This window comes from Hippoglossus hippoglossus, chromosome 11 (genome assembly GCF_009819705.1).
Source record: "Hippoglossus hippoglossus isolate fHipHip1 chromosome 11, fHipHip1.pri, whole genome shotgun sequence".
Taxonomy (NCBI): Eukaryota; Metazoa; Chordata; class Actinopteri; order Pleuronectiformes; family Pleuronectidae; genus Hippoglossus; species Hippoglossus hippoglossus.
In genome coordinates, this window is record NC_047161.1 from 6,517,590 (window position 1) to 6,542,296 (window position 24,707).

Below are 24,707 nucleotides of genomic sequence, written 5' to 3' on the forward strand. Positions count from 1 at the left end.
CTCTGAGGTAGAAAAATGTGCAGTGGCAGCAATCTAGCAGCACTTAGATTTACTGTGTTCACTCAGATGGAATAAAAGAATGTGTGTAAAGACGGTGTGTGTGTGTGTGTGTGTGTGTGTGTGTGTGTGTGTGTGTGTGTTTGTTTGTTTGTGTGCACGGGGAAGATGAGCTGCAGGGTTTACACATATACAGATGTACAGAATCAATCAGTGGTTGTTGTTTTTTCTCCCCACCCAATTCTCCTTTAATAATAAAGCCTCAGATATATTTGAGCAGATGGGTAATTCCACCGAACCTCACTGGAGGCACATTAGGCCGCACGCAGCTCCATGGCTGTGTAAACCGGGCGGTGATATGGAAGCTAAAAAAAGATGGAGTCACTGCAAAGCATACAAATGAACCAGAAAGAAACCCACGGGTTAAACAAGACTAAACACACCAGGGAAAAACACTACGTGGCAAATGCTCTGCATAAAAACATGAATTCATATTAATATTTACACAGCACACTAGTTACATACATGTGCATGCACACCTGTTATCTCGACGGTTCCCAGCGTGCTGTGCTGCATGATTACGTCCCGACATCTTGCGGTTGAGGCCGATCAATGCCTTTTAATTACCAAGGGCCCAAAGCGCTGGTCGATGCGGCTGATGAGAAGCACGGAGGGAGAGAGAGAGGGACAGAGGGAGGGAGAGAGAGAGAGAGAGAGGGAGAGAGAGAGAGGGGGGGGGGGGGGAGCTCCAGACGGTGATGCTCACTCCTCCCAGCGAGCCTACCTACACATGTGTTGTTAGGCTTGATTAATCCTGCCAAGCCACGTTCACTCAGTTTACAGACCGCCGTTTAACCAGCCCAGGTGGTCATATAAGGTTAAGTCGACAGGAGGTGACCTGCCTGAGGAACACAGGCCCCTCAACCAATAAGTCAAGGGTGGCTGGTCGGTACAGTTCTGATCTGGTGAACGTTACCATTAGGTTTCAAGTTGACTGAGTTTTGATTTCTTTGCTCGACTGGTGGAAGATTAAGGAATAAAATGCTATCAACAAGCCAAAGTAAAATACAAACTGTCAACTACTTTCAATAAATACTCAGTGACCATCTGGCAAAGGCATGAATTCGATGTTGATAAGGATTTTCACTATATGAGGAGAAAAGTTTTATGTGCACAACTTGCATCACAAATCAAGAAGTGAGTTCCTTTTATTTATTCCACAGAGCAGAAGTTCACTGGTGGAAGTAAAAAAAACGTCTTTCATCACCATCTCTGAATGAGATGAAATGAATTCCTTCACCATTATAGAACCCCAGTAAATTGGGGCTTTTCTTATCTTGATGACCACTAACAACACTGTCTCGATCACCTTTCATACACAGACTGCCGGCACAGACACTTGGTCACGCAGAATGGTGGAGCCGGGGATCGAAACACTGATGTTTTGGTTCGTGGCCAACCCGCTCTATCTCCCTCCAAAAGAACAACAGAAAAAGAAACTGCATTTTGTTGCACTTCACTAACCGTGTCTAAATATTAAATTGTGTTTAGAACTCATGATGGTGCAGTTTGTGCGACAAATTTAAAACCCGTCTTTAGTTGCCCGTCTCTGGAGGATGTTGCAATTCCGTGCAACTGAAATGGGTTTACGCAAAACAAACAGGGATAATCTGGAGCTTCTGTGCATGGCGGGTGTTAGAGAGGAGTCTTGATTTAAAACTGTTGTGCCTTTTAATTACACGTTACATAACTTGCTTGGGATGTAATGTAATTAGAGATTGCAGACCGGTCCTTCCATTCGGAGACGCAAACAAGGAACAGACAAAATAAATAAGCTGTTTACTTGTCTTGTGCGTCAGAAGAGACAAGCACTAAATCCAGCTGTCTATAAAACCTTAAAGACTTAATTACATGTTGAAATATCCATCCACCTTATCTTTTGAGGGTCCCGGGACGAGCGGGAGCCAATCAGATGACATTGCCGACATACAGAGACAAATAATGTTGAAACAAACTCCCTGAATCTATTCCCTTGTTATGGAACCAAGACTAAGATTTAGTTTTAAGATAATTTAGACTATGACTACAGGTTAGCATTTTAATTTCCTAGCAGGCTATGGTGGAGCAAATGCTATTTTATGTACTGCTGCATAGTTTCATATGTAGATGCATTACAAATGTATAATATAATAAACTTAATATACAAAGGTTAGTTTTTTTTAAGAGTAAAAATTTCTTGGAGTTAGAGGTAGTAATAATAATAATAATAATAATATAATACTACTGTGGTTATGACTGTTAAATGACTAGGATATTAGCTGCTAATGTTGGCTACAGGCAGTTATAATGTGAATATACTTGTACAGGCAGTATTGTGTGATAATTATTTACGATCCATGCAATTTAAATATCACATACTGTTACAATGTATATATTCTGCCTACATTGTACATTTTACTTTGTACTTTTATATTGTGTCATTACTTGTTTATTACTTTTCTGAGTGGGGATTTTAATATCCTCTTCTGGTTCTGTTCCAAGGCACATTTCTCCGTAGTGGGACTAAAGGATCATATTAATTTATGGACTAACAGTAGTTTGTAGAGTCTTAATTAAGATGAACAATGAGACAATTCAAATGAGTATAAGCACAGCAGTTTAAATTCTACCTTCTCCCTGAGTTGGACATGAAAAAAAGAAGTGAGCGCAGGCGGAGACAAGTCTGAAGAGAGGATTTCTCTCACGCCAGCGGTGCCAGTGAGGTTTGGTCACAGGGGGCATTAAGAGGTCCTGTATTTTGGGCTTGAATAATGCTTCGGCTCAGTGTCCCACTATAACCCCACCATGGACTTTAACAGCCCCTGAGTCCAGAGAACATAAAGATCTGTGCAGCATGTGACCATCAAAATGTCACAGAGCTTGTTCCAATGCTAGAATAATGTGCCTCTGGACCTTTTATTAGCAGCTGCGCTCCCTGCTATGGGACTTGTAACGTACGGGACAGCACTTCTCTCTTTCCTGCAGAGAGGAGAGTGCTTTCAGGCAGGAAATGTGACATTTTAAAAAGGAGACTGGACATTAACACAATTTGTGTAGCACGGCACAGACGGACATAATTAAGATATCTGCTAATCGACCTGAAACATGGGGCGTTTGTTAATATGTGTTCTTCTCTGTACTTGTGTTCTCATTAATTCTTAGGTTTGCAGTCTATATAAAGATGGACGACGTGTCTCCACTTCCTCCCACCATCCAAAAATGAAGCTAAAATATCTGCCGGAGACGAACGCTGCCATCTTACGCATTTGCGCAAGTAGTGATCGGGAGATGGAGCCGCAGTGGCGAGGTCCCACCGATTCACACGCTCGACCAATCAGGAGTCAATCATGATGTTTCATCCAGTTTCCACAGCATCAAATAATAAATCAAAACCCCAATGAGCAGTTGAACTAGTTTGGTCCACTTCCTACAGTGGGTGGGATTGATGACCTATACTGCAGCTGGCCTTCAGGGGGCAGTCGAGATGCTTTGGCTTCACTTCAAGTCGTCCAGCTTTAAATACGGTCTATGAGCTGAAAGTCTTCTTTGGTCCATTCAGTCACTTGTTGAGCTCTAATTGGACACACTGCATGTTCTGTTCGTCTTCCTCGTCGTCGTCAAGCTACTGAACTGGGGATGAGCTAAAGTGAAATGTCTCCTACCAGCAAACTGTCACCTTCGCTCCTCGTCATGATCATCCCGTCTTCGCTTCTCATCCAGCCGACTGTGCCAAACAATTTTGCTCTGAAGATTTACCACCAGGCAACTCAATAAGAGCTGCATTTGCATAAACGCCTCCCACGCAGACACAAATTACAGGACTTATCTCCTCTAAAGGGAAGTGGTTAAGAGTAAACCTTCAGACCGACAAACAGCGCATGAATGACACTTCTTGCTTGGCAGCCGACGAAAGAAAAACTAATTGAAGAAATATATTCACGGCCGTAACATTTTTGACCAATTCAAATTTCAAGACATTAAAACAAGTTAATTGGTCCCAGAGGAGCGCTCGCTGTTGCTTTACGTCTTGATGTTGGCCTGGTCTCACTGGACAGGAGGTGAATCCATACATTGATAAAACACAACCCGAGTGTTTTAGCATTTAACCGATGGTAAAAAAATAAAAAAAAAAACTCCTCCTGGAAGCCAATTCAGATTACTGCCAACGTTAGGAAAACGACCTCCGCAGTTCATCTCATGTCCTGCAGGGAGAGAGAGTGAATAAATGAAGACCAGCAGCATTTTTTCCCCAATATATAACTTTATTTAAAATATTGTTACAATTTATTACTCTACACAACATTTTCAAATCTTTTTGTCCTTTTTCTTATATTGGTTAGTAAACCTTTGTGTTTTTTTTTTTAAGATATAAAACTCTCCATGTTGTAGCGTAGTTCAGCATCAGGTGTTAATCGACGTCTTAGTAAATGCAACACCGCTTCTCTTTTGAACAGCTTGTTACACTGTGTGGTTTAGCTAATCCTCCATCTGTTGCCCACACACTAAATTAATGATTTGACGGTGGCTCGAGCATTGGACACTAAAATTTCCCCAATAGTTAAAATTTCTGCTTAAATAAATAAAAAGTTTTGAGTTGGGAGAAACAAGAGTGCATTTTGTCCAAAAGGATATCATTTTTTCTTTTCTTTTTTTAAAACAGCTATTTACAGGTTATGCTGAAGACAGACAAACAAGACTTAGGTTTTTTAAACTGATGCCTACTCGTCATGGAAAAGCCCTGTTTCAAAGCAACGGACAGAAAGTAATTACATAAAAGGTTAACACTTTTCAAACAGCACTTAGATCCACCCTTCATTTTAGTAATCGGTGGGGCACGTCAGCTGAAAGTAGAAGGCCGGCAGCTAATGCCCCTCCGAGCTGGACGTGCGTTCCAGAGGTCGACAAACATCAAGTCTACACAGAAGCGCTGTTGATGAGACTGACGCGGCAGCTCTGACTGACAAGGACAGTGTCAAAAGCGAGAACGCCGCTTCGCACACTGGAGTCCGAGAGCCCTGTGAAATGTTTTTTTTTTTTGAACTATCAGAAAAGATCTAGTACGTTATCTGCAGCTGAATGAGGTTGGATGGAAATCTGTGATGATTTGGCACATGAGACTCGGAAAAACTGACGTGTTTCCATAGCAACTGCATCATTTCGACGTGCATTTCAACAGCGGGTTTTGACGAACACAAAGTTTCTGAGTTCCATGTGCAGTCCTCACATGAAGTGACGTTTTTTTCTCCACTCTCCTGCCTCCATGTTTGTTTAACCGTGAAACATTCTTTATATCTGTAAAGTTCAATCATTTTTCATAAATAATCTTTCTCTTACGAGCTCAGCCTGTCCAGCATTTCAGACACAAACACAGGTGGCCCACAGCACAGTGCACACTGACGAACAAGAACTATCAAACACAGGCCAACCGAACAAAGACGTGCTTCTTAACATTCCTGTCATCTCTCCGCTTTCACTTAAAAAAACGTTACCATGACATTTATCTCACTGATGGCCCGAGACGGACGACAACTGACAGTACACACGCTGCCAGCCAATGACGGCGAGCGGAGGATGGCACCTGGCGTGGACGAGACGAGCCGAAAAAACACAAAATTATTTTTTTTAAAACAGCAGTTTTCTAAACGCTTATTCACAGCAGCACGAGCCACGGGGACGTACAACAAATATCAAACGGTTAAAAAAAACAACACTGTTTTGAATACATCGTTGGGAGGAGTGAGTCAGTCGGCTGACAGGAATAAAAGGAACACCGGGTGTGTTGAGCCAACGTGGTGCTGCCACGGCAACCACATCCCCCTGTGATGACGGGAGACCAACCTGGAGTAAGAGCAGAGGACAGGACAGACCAACACACACACAAACAGACACACACACACACACACACACACACACACACACAAACAAACACAATCTAACCGACTCTCCCTCTACAGGTTATAAAAGGAAAAAAAACTCATGGTTGAACAGCTTTAATTCTCGTCATCCATCTCTAAATTGGCCATTACTTGAGCTGTCAAAATGACCATCCAGCAATTTGCACATTGCAGTCTCCCTCTCAATCCAGCCGTCTCTGGGGTGAGTGTAAAACATACATCATTCTGCCACAGTTTGGTACGTACATGTATTGCTATAGGCTGCTGTGTAACTGACGCCTGTCCTCAAGAGGCAACAACGGGGAAAAAACAAAATAGCTTTGTGAGGCTGCATTTAGCAATTTTGTCAAACCGAAAACACGGAGCGGCGGGGCGATGGGGACATGTGTGTGTGTGTGTGTTTGTGTGTCTGTGAATCCGAGCTTGACAATAGGAGACGCCTCCTATTTGTCTCCATCTGTCTGGCATCTCCACTCTCGCATAGATAGAAAAACCCCATCTTCATTTACTGGCTCTCACACCGACAGCTCATCAGACACGTCCAATCAGAGCTTGAAAGCTTATCAGCAATGTCATTGATAGACATAGAGGACACAACACACACACACACACACACACACACACACACACACACACACACACACACACAAGCCTGCTCCAAGATGAGGGACTGAAAAGCAAATTGTGACTAAACCTTGACGTGAAATAGACGTTTTTATCCAACCAGAAGCTAAAAGCTCGACTGTGCGAAACAAGAGACCTATAAAGTTGAACCTGCTCTACAATTCAGAGTGATTAAATAAAAACATCACTCTCCGTTTCAGGTTTTTTTGGTTGCTGCCAGAAGGTTGAGTGAGGGACAAGAGCGAGTCAGTAATGGAATTGGCCTGGAAAAAACTACCAGCCCTTCGTGGGATAAACAAAACTCGTATCGCATTCAGGAGATATCTGCGCACACCGTCTCTGTTCGGATGCTATTTCCCCGGAAAAATTTAAAAACACAAATAAACCTTCGTTTTTTAGAAGAAAAACAAAATAAAATGACGTTTCACAATAAAAATCAATCTGTGTAAACCATATAATCATTTCATATGCACACACGGCTAATACTGTATCAATTTTTAAGAGGCAGACAGATGCCTGCGTTGCTCTGTATGCTGATGGCCATGGTTGCAGTCGCACAACTTCATGCACCATCTACGCTCAGTTCAACATACATACACACACACACACACACACACCATCTGTCCTCCTGACGTGGTTAATGGACAAACTGCAGCGAAGGAATACTTTTGGGTGAGTTACAGAGCCCGAGGGAGCACTTCATGAGATTTCTACTTCTTCAAAGACCCACAACTACATTTGTCTTACACTCTGCTGCCCCCTGCTGTACGTTCAGAAAAACAGCAGCTCACCAACTCAAAACCTCTCCATTCCCCGCACTTATATTCATATTCTGTCGGCCTGATTGCTTGTGCAGAACACGTGACATTTCAACATCATCAAAGCTTTGGCCCATCAACCCTTTTTGTTCAAGACATCACTCTTGCACAGAGCTGAGAAGGAGAAAGCCTTTTCCTCTCAACTCCGCAAAAATCACCACAATAAAACACTTGCGAGCGGGGGTGAATACCCATACTGACATTAATGGTTGACGTGGTTTTCAAGTAATGAAGGTTAGACCAGAAGACGCGACGAATGGAGATTAGAAAGAGCAGCTTGAATGCAATTCAGTTAGTGTTTCATTGTGTTAAGTCAATAAACCAATTATTAGAGGTCTTACATTAATCTATCAGATTGTTAACCAAACATAGAATTAAAAAACGTGTTCCCTCCCGTCAGTTTTTGTTTAGTTGTTTTAGTTACATTTGTGTCGCTGATGTTTTCGGACAAAGACAGAATACTTCTGACCTCGCGGATAGAAAACATCATTTTTGTGTTAATGTCCAGCATCAGTGTGAAAGCATGACTTTGCCTTCTTTGTCACTAACTGACGGAAGTGAAAACCCTGTTTGTCTGTATCTCTCCCTTATTGTTTTCTCCTCCGTCGACACAGCCTCGGTTCATCAGCAGACAGCGGCCTCGTCGAGGGGCCTCAGGCGGAGTCTATCCAAGTGGGAGACCCAGGCGTCGGGATCCCACCCCAGGTGTCGGCTCCCTCGTCACGTTGCTTTGAGCTAACGCTGCGGTTGACGCTGACCAGTCACACACACTGTAGATATGTGTTAGATCTCAACCGCTGGTGGGAATTTTGCTCGTGTCCTGCCACATCTCAGGGAGATTGTATGGAGGAAAACAACAGACACACTATGGAGATCTAGTAAATGACATGAAAGCTGACTTGTGTTGACTTTCATTGCTCTTCTTGCTGTGTGTATCCCTGGGTTCGGTTACGTGTGACTATTCCAATTTCCCACATTCGTCACTTCCAGATTTTGGGGCGCGTGGATCGCCCCCAGTCCGTCACTCAGTCCTGTGTTTGTTGATGGGCGCTCTCAGGGGTGGCTGTAATGATGCAAGTGGACCAGTTCTAGTTTGTGTGGTGACTGATGGTTTTAGGAAGTTGCAATCTCCCCCCCTAGGTGGCGCCATCCCTTTTGCTGCGTCTCCAGAGGAGGCAGAATCTCTGGAAAGGAGAGACAGTTCAGGGGAGGAAGTCTAAATGATGGGCTGTTTTTGAACATCATGCGACTTATGAGAAGGTTTCCACAATACAACATCGATTTCAGTGTGTCTGAGTCTGTCCCTTTGCAGCAGGATGTTGCCCTCACCTTGTTTCTGAATGTCTCTGACTTCCTTTCCCTTCTCTGCTTCTCTGTCTTTAGCGGTTCACTATTTCCTCCGTCGTACAACTCAAAATGTTCTCCTCATTCTTGTGATTCGCACTTGCTCGTCCACATACTTGTTTCGCTTGTCTTGTTTATTTCGTTAGCCAAGGGGGAAATAGTTTCCACTTCCCCCTGATGACTCTGACAGTGAGTCACATGCCCCAATGTGCATCTATTCTGAATTCCTACTTCACTTCACCAGGATGTGTCTTCTCTCAGCAACCTGATAGCCTCGGAGGAGAATTTACTCTCCTAAGTTGTTAAGTGCTCTGCGAGGCTCTGCTGAACAGTCTATAAAATGTCTCTGCAGTTTCTGCTCCACTTTGTTTAGTTCCTTATAATGAAATAGGAGCAGCAGAAAAGAGATAAAAACAATACAAGCGTTTCTGAATGTGCCTCTTCTAGGGCCAGGTGTAATTTAATGTCACTGAACTTAAAATGCTCATAAACCTGTTAAGGATTCCCATATATTTTGTCTCACACTGTACTTGCCTGTATCCTCTCCCTGTCCTTGCCCTTTTAGTTTTTGCCAGACAGGAAACGTTTGCATAATTCATTGAGCTTGATGAGTCCTGTCACTCTAATCGCCGCTCAGCATCACATCTGAATACATATTTCTTCGTGATTTGCTCCAGATATAAATCAAGCCTCTTAGTGTCCGTTCTTTCAATTTGTATTTAGGGGGAAAAAAACCACTTGCTGCTCACCAGTGTTACTGCAGTTTTTGTTGTCTTTGTCAGATGCCTCTTCCTCAACCTGAAAGCCAAGAGATTAATACACAAGAAATAAAAAGAAAACAGGTTAGTGGCTGAGTGTATTCCTGAAGGAAAATGCTATAATAAGCTAAGTTTAGAGTTTCAAACTTGGCACGGAGTCATGTGCTTCCCAGAATGAAAGAGGAAAGGAGTGGTCCTTACCTGTTTCCTCCACTTCAGCTCACAAAAGACCCGCTCAAAGCACTCGTGCATGTAGTTAAACTGGGAGAAAGAAGCAAACACAATTGTTATTCAGCCTTTAATACACAAATCAGTCGGCAAAGTAAGAAGAATAAATTGTATTTCTATCCATTGTGTTCGCTTCTCCTTACTGCAGCTTTGATTACATGTGGAAGAAAGTGTGTAGACTATTAAATCACACAATTATTCCGTATGAACTCTTCTAGACTGGTCACTCTAAAACGTTAAATACCAACAAAGTGAATACATAGATACATAAACACAATGAAATGACAAAAAGCAGATCACTCACATATGGAGTGAAGATCTTGACCCAGCGAGGTTTCTTCTCCCCTCTGGCATACTCGAAGCAGAAAGCCATCCCCTCCTCGTCAGTGTCCCAGCGCTGCATCTCCCCCCACTCAAACGCTATCACCTGGTTCTGAGGAAGAGACAGTGGGTGGACACTAGATAAGTCTCGTGCATATGTATGGTTCATCTTAAGGTTTGATTGACAAGTCAATTTGGAGGAAATGCTTTGATCAAATGATGCAGGTATATCCATATTTTTACTGAGACTTAGACACACACTCACCTCCAGCGTGCCGTCCTCCGTGCAGGCGTGCAGCTTGAAGTGATGGATGCTGATCGCTGTGATGACATGTCCCTTCCTCCTGGAGTCGCAGGAGCAGTGTGGGAACGCGACCTCGTTGTAGCCCTCACACGTCCGTAACAGGCTCAGGTACTAAAAGATAAGAAGTATAGAGCATTATAGATCAGTCACTATTACTGGGAGTAACCTGGTTTACCTCAAAGTCAAATTACTCTAAAACCCTAGTTAATGGTAAAAGGTGATTTCCATCTTGATAAACTCTCAATGTTACATAAAAAATGTGTTTATTTCTAAAATTTAAAGTGGCTGTAGTAAATTATCTGTAATGTATGTAAAAAAAATTCAGTGAAATTTAGTGCAGGCTGTATATTTCATTTATATATATTTATTTGTATAGAAATATGATCTATCTGTACACATAAGAACCCAAAAGTCCACAGAGGCAGCCTTGTTGTTAAAGTGTCTAATAAAACATTTATTTATCATGTGTTCAGCTTTTCCTTCAAACATACTGGTGGGAAAAAAACATTATATTTCAACTCTGAGACCAAATCTCATCTTCCAAAAGGAATTAGAACATATTTCAAAACACCAGAGCCTGCAGTAAATTATCAGTGGGCTTGGCGAGCCTCCTCAGGACGAGGGTGCACACTATCTCACCTGGAAGAAAAGTCACACTATCTCACCTGGATAAACTGATGACATATTCAAAGTCTAAATGGTAAATAAATAACTTTCTCACTTAAAAAACATCAAAACTTAATAAAGGCTTAGGTTAGGTACATACAGGGAAGTCTGATGGCTGGGCAAAGGTATCTACAATGCTGCTATCATTCTGAATCGAGCCCAGCACTCACCATTCCCTTCCCAAAGCCCCTCTGGTGTAGCCTTAATATCTCTGCTTTCATTCTTGTATGTGTTTTGCCCTCACCATATACATAACCTGCTGCTTATGAGAATACCAGCTCATTAAAACTGTGTCTCATGCTTGAATGTGCAAAAAGACTCCTACATTTTAATGAACCACTTTGGAAACGGGATTCACAGCTCTGAGTATTAATTTCTTGCCTTTCATTCCTCTACATTCACCTTCCTGTGTCTTTATCATGCAAATCCAGACATTTTTGTGCAAATTTGGACTTCATCAACAAATAAGCTCACTGAAGTACTCACTGATGTAAATGAGGGTTGATTTTATATTCATTTTTCTAAGGTTTCCCTTCAAAAGTTTGGAAATGTGCTCGGTGGCTACATAGTTATGAATTGCACTTTGATTAAATTTTCTACAAACATCAATACATATTCTGACATGTAAAAACTGTGTTATCCCATTCCGTCAATTATTAATAAGTTAAGGTTTGGTGATGGCTCTGGTCAGCAGGCAAAAAGTGCAGTGATCCCAATCCCCTCCCCAAACAAAGACTGGTTTGTTGGACTGACCGTGGCCATCTTGCGCTGCTCTGCCAGTTTCTGCAGCTGGTAGGATTTGTCCTCTGTTTTTATGAATCCCTTCTTCACATCATCCAATGCCTGGTCAGACAGGGGGGGTGGGGTGGATGGTGGGTTAGGGTGGCATGAAGAGATACAACACCATTTACATTTTAGAAGTAGATATTCTGGTTCAGGTTAGTGAGTTCGTCCATTAATAGCATTAAGCTCTTGTAAGTTCAGCTATAATTGATATTCCCATAATAAAAATCAATCAAATGACAATGTGAAAACAAGGTGAGCAGTGATTTCCATTATTTAGACAGGACTGTGACGGCCCACTCTAATTTGTCCTGCCAGTTCCTTAATGAACTGAAAATAATAACATAAAAGATATTTAACGTGGTGTTTTGCTCTTTCTGTCTCCTCTATATTTCTGAAATACTAAAATCGGACTGATCATGGAAAGCATGAGCAGAAATCCTGCCGTGTTTGTTGCCTTGTGGACTGAAAGTTTTTATCGTCTACAGCAGAACTCAGCATGACAGTGAACTGGGCTCATTAGCCAATCACAATAAGCCCCCACCCCCCAGTTTGGCATCAATTATTACGGGTGGTGAACCCAATGCTGGTAAACACAATGCAACATTTAGTGGCATAAGAACCAGATATTTCCCTTTGGAGTTGGTGGACTGAATACTGTTACAATCACCAGGTGGCAGAACCCAGGTATCCATTGCAGGTTTAAATATTCTAGTTGGGCTCGTTGTCTTGTTTCTCAGGAATGTAAGAACTGTGCTGACTTTCCTCGCAGAAGTCTTCTTACCACGTCACGTCCGAACCTCACGTGCCTAACAGGCTCCAGGTAGTGACCTTTATTGGTCAGCGGCCAGCCTGAAGGCTGCTGCCACAGCTACGGCTATTTTTAGTGCATTTGCATTAGAGGATTATTTTTTCCACTTCGCACTTATGATTCAAAAATTGTGGCAACTGGCTTCAACTGGCTTCTAGAATATCATGTTACTCTGGCTTCCTGATTAAATCCACAGGAGGTGGCCTTTCACAGCAATGGGCTCTTTGTTTTACATTCATTACGTAATTCGTGGGACTTTGAGATAGTGGCTTAATATTTTGTTTAGGATGTGAGTTGTTAGAATGTCAGTGGCAGATAAGGGTAAACCTTTGTGTCCATAACTGACATCATATTGGGAAAATAGCCTGAGAAAATGGAAATTGTTATTATGGTTGGTCTAATTATCTTTTTAGTAACAAGATTCTATGATTATATTATGTTTTGATTGTAAAAAACAACAGATATACACAGATCCTGGATGATTTAACCTATATGTGTTTGCACTGATTAACATGCAAGAGCCATAGCTGGAAGTTTGAGGCCAGCTTAGATGGTTAAAAGTAAGAGAGTAAACTTATTCAGTAAATTTCCATGATAATGGCAGAAATTATTCATTAACAAAAGGGCTCAAATTTCCAACATGTTTAAATTCAGAAAGAAGTATACAAACTCTTTGGGGAGACAGAAGAATAAATTAGAAAATTGTGCCCAGCTCCCATCATTTCATGGCAAACGAGATTCAATTATCCTCATTACCTGGTGAAAGCAGTAGTGCAGTGCCAGCGGATTGTCTCTTAGTAACTCCTCCTCCTGGAAGCTGAACAACCATTTGCGGAGCGCCAAGCAAGTCCCCGGCACCGCCGACGTGTAGTTCTGCACGTAAAGCTTGTGGGGAAACTCATTGGGCGCCAGCTTCCGTACTGTGAGAATAAAAAGGAAGCAGGAGAGGGATATTGATGTGGACAGTGTGGGGGTGGTCTGTTTAGTCATTAAAAAGATAATTCATAATAACCTGTATTAAATTACCCTTGCTGTCCAAAACTGTAGACATACCCTGAGGCCCATTGAATCAAACCAGTGGGATGATGCAGGTCTTTATTTAGACCTGTAGCATCCCATCTTTATTTAGTGGTCATGTGATGAAGTCAGAGTAAAATTTGAAATCAAGCGTGTAAAACATGCTCAGTGAATTTTTCCTGTGAAACATCAGAAACATGAAACACACACAAGGTTCTTACCAAAGGAATGGTTGATGACCTCAAAAAGGGCAAAGTAGCTCGCCATAATACTGTCCATTCCAACCTTCAACACTAACGCCTAAAGGAAGAGCAATACAGTCAGTTATGTAAGAAAAACATTGTTTGGGAATTTGTTTTCACACTCCAACTGCAAATGTTGTTTTCTTCCAGTGTAAACATATGTTTGCATCTATGGAATATCAAGTATTTAGAGTAGATTTGACTTTGTAATCCTCTGAGCCACAACAGAAGCTAAAAACTGAATGCAAAGTCCAATTTACACTTTCAAACTATGGGGCAATAACGTGTAAAAGAAAGGTGAATGACTCGTTTCAGCAGATGTCATGTGACCTCACCTGGTACACCTGGTCTGTGGTGCTGTTCTTGCGGACTCTGACGGAGATGGTGGTCTTGTCTGGCAGGGCTATCCGCAGTTCTACATCTGTCACTCCATTGTAGTTCTGCACAGAGGAGCAAAACATTATGAGGACAAAAGTCGAGCTGCACTAACTCATGTGTGGATTAACTAAAGGTGGGTTCTGTGTTGTATGAGAGTGCAATGAATGCAATTGTTGTGTTTGTGGATTTAAAACAAAAACATAGCAAAAACCAGAAAGTCCTTTTGCTAAGAAGTCCTAATCCTTTAAAGTTTTTCTGTAAGTACAAATAGTTTTAATAGGACTTTATTTGTTTTGCTACAGTAACTTCTCCAAACACTAGTAAGCCTATGTAGTTAACTGATGTTCAGATTGGTTGGCAGGGCGGCCGTACAAAGAATGAAACTAAACTGCCATAAGTGTTGTTGAAAGTAGACGGGGGAAGGTTAAATAAATACATTTAAAAAGTAATTTAAGTGCCTACGATTCTCTTGAATGGCCCCATTAGAGTTTCTAAACTGAAAGCTAGCTTGACCTTGCTCTAACTGGGAAAGGCACATCAGATAATGTAATAAACAACAAGTATTGTGGAAGTTATACACCTGAGAAAGTTTTGGAAAATTTGCCGTAAAAAAACATCTCAGAAAGAGATAGATCCAAATCTTGTATTGCTGTTTATTCAGTCGCCACAGTCTTTAGACAGGAAATAATGGGAAACAGTGATATACAAACAGTGTAATAATCAGAGATGCATACCTCGTCTGATTCAGAGAGAAACTCCTGCATGATGTCGCTCTCCCCGATCACCCGCACAGAGCAAACTGGAGACACACAACACAGACAAGGATGAAGAGAAAGAGAGTGGGGGGTGGGGTGTCCACAATAAATTAAATAAACAAAAAGGACGGCTCATTTTGCTTGTATCCTGTGATCAGGTTCACAATATTCTCCATTTAAAAAGGGAAAAACTGACCACAGCCAGACTCTGACTATTGTCTTTCCTCACAAAATGATTTCAGCACCTATACAATTCATCATTCCTTCTTTTGTTACTATTGATATTATGGATATTGGTGGAGGGTCTAAATACAATTTCGTACTTTAACATCAACCTTTGACAATGGAGCTGTAATTCCTCTCGATTGACGTATGGATCAGTAAGAGAAAAGCCTTTTGTCTTTGCTCGAACTGAAGATGAACACAAGCCTTTCTTTACACTAGTGACATTTCCATATCAGCCTACCTCGCTCAAGATATTCCTCCAGGCCTCTACGCCGAGCATCCAGCTGCTGTTCAGAAAGGGAGAAGGGCCATTTCCCTGGAATCTTTGGGAAGATGAAGTTGGAATACTCTCTCTTTAGGTTCTGGTGCAAGATGGCGAACTCCCGGTAGCGCTTTGAGCACAGCTGCCTACCTGACATGTACACATTGTACACCTACAGCCATTGAAGCAAGAACAGAAAGGCTTTAGAGGGAAACATGTTTTATTCACTGTGCGATCATGTATTTTCAACCTATATGGGACAGGTTTTAGGAGCAGCCACGAGGCTATTTCCAGAATGAAAGATGTTTCGGTCACCGTGTCAAATGAGCACTCACCACAAACCTCTCGGAGTGCTGCTCTACATGTTTGTACGTGGGAACAGAAATGGGCACAGCCTGCTTGTCGCTGTAGTCATAGTTTAGTTGGACTTCCTCTCCTCCTTCCAACCCATCGGACTCCTGAGGTGGAACGGAGAGCACAGCCAGAACCAGCTCCTTCTCCCCTGCACGGATCAGGTCCACGACCTGCTTGTGGGTGGCACCTTCCACGCTCACCCCATTACTGGAAGAAATGTGAGAGCAAGAGAACAACAAAGTGAGAAAAGAAAGTGAGATGGGACTTATTAAGAGCCTTTTTCACATGATCAATTATTAATGTTTCAACATGGCAGATTCTCTAAATATCAAGACAACAGATCGAGTATCCAGAATTGACCACAGCAGAACTTGACCAGATTTTCCGATCAAATATGCAATTGTTAAATTGAAGTGTAGCGTATTTTCTAATACCGCTTCTTAAAATAATTCAAATGGGTAATAACAAATACTGTCCTGATAGCAGTGCCCTTGATTCCCCACGTTAAAATCCAGAGAGTAGTCCGTTTTATGTAAGGTAACCTGAGGCCAACCTGTGGCACTAAAAACTGAGTCGTTGGCCTGATGTCACTGAAGGAATGAAACTGATAGCAGAGACACTTACATTTTATAACGGCTCTGGTAAAGAAATGGCATCTGGGGCAGATTGTTGATGTCACAGTCGATAAGAAATTCACTTAATAAATAATACAGACTTCAGCATCTGTAATAATCATAAAAATGGCACTTGAATCCCTTACCTTCAGCACAACAATATAATAGATTAGTATTAATGGTGCAAATATGTGTCCTGTGCGTGTCTTTTTATGTTGTGGCAGTGTTTCATTTTTTGCCATTCATTGCCAAACACAATGTTGGGGGGGGGGGGCTGAGTAACCAGGTCAGCTCTAATGTCTCCCTCTCCTTTGGTGCCGTGAGACACCTCCCTCCTTGGCTTTACCGAGGCCAGATGGCACGGGCATCAGGTGTCTCTGTTAATCTTCAAATGAGAAACAGCGGGACGGAAACATGAAAGGAGGGAGTGAGCAGGAGCACAAGCAGAGGTCTGTCAACTCTATATGCCATGTCTCCATCCCTGTGTAAAATGTGTAGGAAAAGTCTGTTGTGAAAAACAAAAGGAAACATCGGGAGATGACAAGAGCTGGTTTGCGTTGTGAGAAAAGGGATTAAAGTGACTGAGAGCTAAATTTGAGGTGTGAGACCCGGGAAGACGAAGATAAAGGTGTTTCGGTCACGCGACTGTTATCCAATCATCCTTGTGTCAGACAAAACAGAAGCAGCGATGCCGAGCAGACAGGTGTCTCAGTAGCTGATCTGCAACTAGAGATGTTCAGATATCGGTATCAGAACATCTCTAAGAGCAAGAAAGAGGGTTGGTAGCAGGTGAATTTGGCTAAGATTAGAATTAAGCAACATTACACTAAAGTAGGACTGAAACCATTTAGTTATCAGCTATTTCTCTTGATTTATCAGTGAATATACTGTGAAGACGAGAAATAAACAAAATCTCATCATGCGATAAACAAGCTGCTCTTCATTGTTTGCTAGGAGATAAGTTGTGTTTTCAAGGTCATCGAGTTTCAAGTCATCACATTTGGATCAAAGTTGAAATTGTGATAATCAATGAGCAAAACTGATTAACTGAAAAGTAATCAGGTTCACTGATTAATGGCCGACTGACTGATAAGCTTATCAATGATGTGAAGCGTTACAGGACCTTGTAGCATTACTGCCTCCTCTATATACACAGGAGAGCACAGACTTTTTATATCTATTATTCAGTTTAAGTTGACTAAGAAATATGTAACATTCTACACAAACTGCACTCAGGCAGTTGTCAGAGTCTAGAAATACAACCCGTTAGCAGCTGAACATGGATGAAGTCAACCCTTTCACTTGGTCATAAAACTTTGAAGCAAAACGCTGACATATGACATACTTCAGCGGATGATGCTTTTGTGTTTTTGCGAAATAGCCCAGCTGGTTAATATATCACATGATAACAACCAGTCCTGTCACGTGACCCAGGGAGCGATTTAGCAGCAAAGTCTAGAGAATGCATAGGTTGGGTAGATGCCGCAGCAACTTAAAATAAGGTCATTGTTCCTTGTTTTCAGTTTCTCTTCTCCATTACATGCTCGGTTTAATAAAGTTCATTGTAATATAGGATCATGTTTTCACTGCACACACTGGGACTGAGCCAGAAAAACACATGGACCTATGAGAAACATATATAACAAGTATATAGGAACTGCACATATTTACTACTAACATATTACTAATTTGCAGTATTTAGCCCTTATTGGTCAGATCACGGATAACAGCCATGGTTTAATGGTGTATTATTAGAAGTCTGAATATATAATAGGAGCTGATGGAGGCTCTATTGAGATGTAATTTCTCTTTTATACAACAACAATAATAAAAACTTTATTTATATATCACTGCAGGAATCTGCAGGATGCAATGTGACAAGGAGGCCAGACAACCACAGGAAAACTTGAACACATAAGTAATAGCAGTAATATGAATATAATACAATAAAATAAATGGTGAAAAGAAGTCTATAAAAATGGGTTTTAAGAAGTGATTTAAAAGAAGTCACTGACTCTGGGAGTCTTATCTCCTCAGGTAGTTTGTTCCCAAGCCGAGGGGCCGAGGGGTCGAGGGGCCGAGGGGGCCGAGGGGGCCGGGGGGATCTGATCAGTAGAAGCTTAAAATCAATTCTAAACCGGACAGGGAGCCAATGGATAGAAGCAAACGATCTTGGTGAGGTGATGTTGCCCTTTAAGACCAGTGAGAACCCAAGAGCTGCTGCTAAACGTCTATTACACATCTATTAACGGTGAGAGGAAGTGCAGAACAAGTTATTTCCACCCAGAACTCTTCTGTGGGGGAGTCTGACAGCCCGCCTGACTTTTCCTACTGCTACCAGAAGTCTGTCCAGGATCCAGCCATGTGTGTCACAACCACTCAAGGACACTGATAAAGACATGTAAACAATGAGAGAGATCTAAAAACTGTCCCATGTAAACAACACGGCTGATCAAGAGATGTCTCCTCCAGACATGACACACACAGACACACACACAGACAGACAGACAGACACACACCCTCCATATGATGTGGAATGTGAGTAGTGGCATCGCACTCTTCTTGCTCCAGGCTCAAAACACACATCCGCACCATTAGACAACACAATGTCAACAAGGCTGTCATGTAGCTTCTCTGCACTAGCTGCACAGGACGTTAGCTACCTGGCTCCTCGGCTAGCTGAAGCTAATCAACATGCACAGGCTGTGGTGTAACTTATGTAAGCTGGTTAGCCTCCTGGTTAAGTCACTAGCATTAGCATTGGTGAAGCTACATCCACCCCCCACCACAAACCTGCTCAGACACGCGCAGTAAACCGGGTAAATAACTAGTTGTGCTGCGTAAACGACCCGTTTCGTTGTCATAACACACAAGTGACGTCGCCGTGTAGCCCCGAGGACGGCTAACGTTAACACATGCCTGCCGGAGCGGGCTGCAGCTAGCCTCGCATGCTAGCTCCCAGGCGGACTTACACTTCCAGGATCCGGTCACCCTTAGCTATCCCGGCTCGGTCCGCCGCTCCTCCGGGCAGAACGGCGCTGACATGCTGCAGCGGAGCGTACAGTTCCCCGTTGATGCTCCGGAGCTGCCCTCCTTCGCTGACTTGACCGCGAACGTTGAACCCGTACCCGGACTCCGACTTGACGATCCTCACCGAACGCGGACCCGACGTTACCGTGGTGGCGGTCTGGCCCGCGGTGTCCGCCGCCGCCGTCGCCGCCGCAGCCGAGGAACCGGCGGCCGGACCGTTGCGGGATGCCGAAGGCTGAGCCGACCGAGTTTCATCGCCTCCTACATCCGCCATCTTATCCACAGACCGTACCCCCCCCTCCTGTCGGTGTCTTGTGCTGAATTCAAAACAACACTCGGGCTCTGTCCCTCGGTCACGTCAGCTCCACAGACCCGCTCTGTTGTTGATGACCCGCCCCCAGGAAGCGTCACGAGACCCGGCCACTCAACGTGACCTCCCGGGGGCGGCACCGGGACTCAGGTCTTCTCTTTTTTAAAAACCTTCTAATCTGTCATCTTGTCTCTGATGAGTATTTATCAACTGTATCATCATCATCAGATCTGTTCACGTGACAGTGGAGGAACAGCTCCATTGATCTGAGTGGGTTGTTAATTACTTTATTCTAGTTCTTTAATCTGAAAGCAACTTGTCAACATGTTGTACAAACGCAGCAAAACAGAGTAAATTAAACACATAAGAAATAAGTAATAATCAAAGTCGTACAGAAGTTTATAGAAAAACACGAAAATATTATGAGGAACAACAGCAACAACCATAAAAATGATAATTTTTGATTACCAGAAAATCAGTTTCTCTCGAACACTCACTTTCATCAAAGAAATCATTCATCACTGAGACACTTTGACACTTAAACTCCACGTGGAAAATGACAGACTAATTGTACATATTCCAAAATCCCTCCCCTGGTGCTTATTGTATCCGCCCCCCCCACCATATTTTTCCTATTTTATACTTCCACAAATACACCACAGCAAATTCCTTGTATCCGTAAACCTGCTAGGCTATAAAAGCCGATTCTGATATTTCATAATTATAGGTTCTCAAAGGTTTCAGCCAATTGTAGCTTTAGTTTATTTTTTTTTCTCTCAACCTATTCTTGTCACACTCACTGATTTGCTGCCCCGTGACAACATTTAAAGCTGATGCCAACCACTGATATTATTGTGCCTTGTGTCACGTGGTGGTGAGTGTCGATGTTGATTAAAGTTGGAGTAATCTGTGAAATTACCTCCTCTGTATTCGCTCAAAATGAAACTTGTAGGTTAGCTGTTAAAAATAATCTTGGTCGTAAAGCTTATCACTGCTGCAGAACACAATGTTCCCAATGTGGATGCTTCCAAAGAAATGAAATGAAAGCTTATAGATATATATATATATCTATATATATATATATCTATAATACTTTATTTGTAAGACAGGAAGCGTTTTATTTCTTGTTTTAAAAGCTGCCTGTGCTTTGATAAATGTATCATATACTAAAATATGAGCAACTAGGGCCGGGCAATAAAGCAATATCAATGATATGATTATTGCAATATAATTTTCATCAATAGCAATATAACAAAGGTTGAACATTAATGTGCTGCTTGTGCATGGTGGAAGCACAGTGATCCACCTCTTACTTGTTAAATCAAGTGTTTACCATTCCCTGATCATAAACAAGAGTTTAAAACCACAACCTTTCGAGCAAAAATCAGTGTTTGAACTTAATAATTTGACATTTATTGTGATAATTATCGATATTGACTGAAGATAACAGGGGACATTTAGGCTAAAAACATGATGTAAATGACGCTGTTTCAAGTTGGAATTTTTTCATAGTGGTGAGTAGATAATGAGTGAATTCACATTTTGGGGTGAACTATCCCTGTAAACTGACTCACCATTGCACCCATTTGTCTTTGTACATCCCTCCTGTCATATCCTACGGTTGTGCTGTTCCTACACTGACGTAAATCCAGTTGTATGAGTTAAAGACTTGGAGACAGAATGACTGAAAGCGTTTAGGTCAGACCTCATAAACCTGCTCAGATTGTGGTGCTGACCTGTTTGTGCAACCGTCCAATACAAGCACACGCAGTAACAAAGTTCACAACTCAGAGTTTCAAAGAAGAAAAAGAAACATTTATTTCATTTTGCATTATGACATACTTTTGAAATAATTTTTTTTTACGTTAGTGCCTTCAAGCAGTAGTAAATATTTATTCTTTTATCAGAACAGCTTGCTAGAGAAACCTTTTTCACAGAAAGGCACCTCTCTGTGTTGGCCTCCAGGTGGCGTTCGGGTCCCTATTTCTTCCTGTTCACGAAGAACTCGTGGCACAGCTGGGTGAGGCTGCACACCAGGGCCACATACTCCCTGAAGTCAACTTTGTTGTCCTTGTTTGCATCCAGTTCCTTGAAGATTTTATCAACTGCGGCCTGGTCACTGGTTTTCTGCGGGTGAGAATAAATGTCAGGAAACATGTTGCTTCTGGAAGACATTAGTTGTAGTGAAGTTCTCAGTATCGCCCCCTACTGGTCATAAAACAGGGATGGATTATCGCTGGACTCTCAGAAATCACTCACCCCCAGCATTTCTTTGAGTTCATTCTCAAGCAGGTCTTTCAGCTCGCCCCTACTCAGGTAGAGGTTGTCCCCCTCTTTGCCAGAGTATCTATGAAAGGCGCTGATGAGGTTGGCCATGGCTTGCTGGACGTCAGACATGATGACACCTGGTTCAAGAGGACAGAAATACGTTATGTCTCTGTGTTGATTGCACTGTCAGCTCAGATTATTATATGTCCTCAGAACGGACCCAACAGGAGAACCATGATCTCGTTCAAAGCTCCTGTTGCTCCATCTAGAGGTTGAGTCCAGACCTGTTCTCTTTCACCCACACAAATTAAAATGGATCATGAGATATTGTGGTCCAATTTGATTTGAAAACAGAGAGCGCTGTTTATTTCCATAGCTGGAGGGAGTGTGACTTTTTCCAAAGTCTGCTTCACTATTATGCCAGTACTCCCTTTTCCTCCTGCTACAACATTAGTGGCTATATATCTATATGTATAAATGATATGGAATGCATGCTAATTTCCTTTGTTGACATCATTGCTTTTGTCTCTGCCAGTGTTTTTCCCCTGACTTTTCCATGGGGCTGGATAAAAATAAACCCTGAGTTTCCACCAGGGGCCGAACCACATTTATTTGCCTATGTCAACGGTCTCTATCACAGAATCTCTGACGAGTGACACAGGACATTGTTATGGCAACAGTTGATTCTCTCCAGGTAACTACCTTGAACTAGGTAAAGAAGCAGGTCTAGACTTGATTAAAGTCCCTGTGGTGATGTAGGACATCTGTTTTCTTCATGCCTGAAAAGTGTTTTGTTTTTTCCACAGACTCCACGAACCCAAGAGAATCAGTTCTGGTTGCAGGTCTGACTCACACTGTGCTGCTTTGTCTCCAGGGAAGGACTTGTGGCATTGGAGTTTTTTTTTAAACAGATGGGAGTTGTGGAGGAAGACAAACTGCGCCACTGTTCAGATGTTTGATTTGGTTGCAACTAAAGCATTTGCAATCAAAATGCAACAAGGTTCTGAACGTGCAATGCAACAGTTAAAGGACATTTGAAGCCAAGTAACTGCCACTGAAGCCAAAATGAGCCGTGTCTGTTGCATCGTTCCAAAGACGAGGAGTCATAGCTCAAAAGTATTCACGGAGCTGGTAGTTAATGGATTTTAGAATTTCACACAAATAACCAACAAAACAACAATCAAAAGAACATTGTTTAGATTTTCTACTCACCGAGTTTGAGGTTTATGGAGATTGGAGAGTGAAAATCAGTCTTGGAGGCGCTGGAGTGATGAGGAAATGGAAGCAGAGGAGGTTTTATACATCACCACACCCATCGTCCCTCCCTCCATGGTGCTCCATAAGGTCCCTCTCATCCTCAACCACACCCCAGCCCCTGGTGTCCTGTGACACGTCTTCTCTGTTAGAAACAATTGTTGCTTGGAAATCATCAACAGATGATGTTTATGTCAATTGTTAGGGAAACTCATATGAATCATTTTTATTTATGTTAACAACAGAACTGCATCTCATGTGTGCATTCAGGAAGGAAATGCCTCAATAAAAAGTATATTGTAGTTTATCACAGTAACTTCATCGATGTTTTGATCTCAGGATCATTTGAATCTAAAATTAGTGCGGTTAGCACAGCTGACTGTGGAATAAAGAGCAGCAGTGTAATGCAACATTAAGGCTGACTTTCTTCAAAGCACATATTTTTCAATGCTTGTTACAGCGGCAATACAACTTCATATAACAGTCTGAAAACGTTTTTTATGTTCTTTAGTGGAATGCATTTGAGGAGTTTTATTTTTATTTTATTGAAATAGATATTATTTCTATGTTTTAAAACTTTTTGTTATGTTATACTTTATTTAGGTTTTTATAGCATTGCTCTTACTGCTGAGCTGACCTGTCCTCTTGTTTTCATTGTACAGTTGACCGTGTGGTAACGTACATATGACAATAAACTTGAAACTTGAGTTATAGATTTAATATTTACTTTTCGTTACTGGGAACGTTACAGCTTGCAGCTGTTCATTCTTTTTATCCTTGACCTTTGAAAACCAGGGAGGTCATGAGACAACAAACCACAAAAAATTAAGGTTAAGTTTCCTCCTAAGAACCTATTATTGTTATATTTACTTATCAACACAGGGCTTGAATCATGACCTCACCTGCACATATTCGTTTTTCAGTTTGCAGTGTTGTCATATACATTATCTGTGTGCAACAAACCCGATATAAAATGTTCTTCCTTATTTTAAGACTGCTTTACCACATAAGCAGTTATGCATGTTGGTTTTAAATCAAATGCATTGTTTTTCACAGTTTTGTTTTACAAGACATTTCAATTATATGTTGTGCCAACTAATTCCTGGTGTTTTGTGTGTATAACGGCCTTTTCTGCTATTTCTTTATTGGATTGTTTGTGATAAACAGGATTCTGAAATAAAAACCGTTAGGCCTGGTGACTCAGTGAGCCTGGATTGTTGCGGTCGTCAGTGGGTCCCATCCTCCTTGCAATTTTGTGGTCGAGGCTGTGACTCACAGTCATGTCCGTGACGCGAGTGAATCATGCTGCAGAGACCTGAAATAAGAGAGGACAAAAATCAACACTGGCGACTCTGTGTGTATGTTTACTTGTGTGTGTGTGTGTGTGTGTGTGTGCGTTTGTGTGTGTGCT

At 42.0% G+C, this 24,707-nt stretch overlaps 2 protein-coding genes and 2 long non-coding RNA genes across 4 annotated transcripts; 2 read left to right on the forward strand and 2 right to left on the reverse strand.

Moving 5' to 3' along the window:
• Window positions 1–270: 270 nt before the first annotated feature.
• Window positions 271–23,266, forward strand: LOC117770354. The gene is made up of 3 exons (XR_004615379.1): window positions 271–281; window positions 2,211–2,222; window positions 22,429–23,266. It is a non-coding gene; the product is annotated as an uncharacterized LOC117770354 (long non-coding RNA).
• LOC117770353 lies at window positions 6,074–6,814 on the forward strand. Its single transcript, XR_004615378.1, has 2 exons — window positions 6,074–6,211; window positions 6,258–6,814. It is a non-coding gene; the product is annotated as an uncharacterized LOC117770353 (long non-coding RNA).
• On the reverse strand, window positions 7,676–19,847 carry snx27a (sorting nexin 27a). Its single transcript, XM_034599712.1, has 13 exons — window positions 19,407–19,847; window positions 15,802–16,027; window positions 15,446–15,638; window positions 14,959–15,023; window positions 14,182–14,286; window positions 13,826–13,904; window positions 13,344–13,507; window positions 11,747–11,836; window positions 10,289–10,438; window positions 10,007–10,135; window positions 9,676–9,735; window positions 9,466–9,514; window positions 7,676–8,556 (listed from the first exon to the last, which is right to left on the reverse strand). The coding sequence occupies exons 1-13, from the start codon at window positions 19,736–19,738 to the stop codon at window positions 8,486–8,488; spliced, it is 1,713 nt and encodes a 570-aa protein (XP_034455603.1). The 5' UTR covers window positions 19,739–19,847; the 3' UTR covers window positions 7,676–8,485.
• Window positions 21,573–23,387, reverse strand: LOC117770352 (ictacalcin-like). The gene is made up of 3 exons (XM_034599713.1): window positions 23,255–23,387; window positions 22,034–22,179; window positions 21,573–21,901 (listed from the first exon to the last, which is right to left on the reverse strand). Exons 2-3 carry the CDS (start codon window positions 22,169–22,171, stop codon window positions 21,755–21,757), a joined length of 285 nt encoding a protein of 94 aa, XP_034455604.1. The 5' UTR covers window positions 22,172–22,179; window positions 23,255–23,387; the 3' UTR covers window positions 21,573–21,754.
• Window positions 23,388–24,707: the final 1,320 nt, after the last annotated feature.

Bases quoted from the DNA above. Each gene is read 5' to 3' on its own strand.
- snx27a (XM_034599712.1), bottom strand. From the start codon at position 19,738: ATGGCGGATGTAGGAGGCGATGAAACTCGGTCGGCTCAGCCTTCGGCA. The intron at 16,028-19,406 runs GTAAGTCCGCCT...CATTTCTTCCAG, and splicing joins GGTGACCGGATCCTGGAAGT to TAATGGGGTGAGCGTGGAAG. The intron at 8,557-9,465 runs GTGAGCAGCAAG...TCTCCTTTCCAG, and splicing joins CAAAAACTGCAGTAACACTG to AGATTCTGCCTCCTCTGGAG.
- LOC117770352 (XM_034599713.1), bottom strand. From the start codon at position 22,171: ATGTCTGACGTCCAGCAAGCCATGGCCAACCTCATCAGCGCCTTTCAT. The intron at 21,902-22,033 runs GTGAGTGATTTC...TCTCACCCGCAG, and splicing joins AACTCAAAGAAATGCTGGGG to AAAACCAGTGACCAGGCCGC.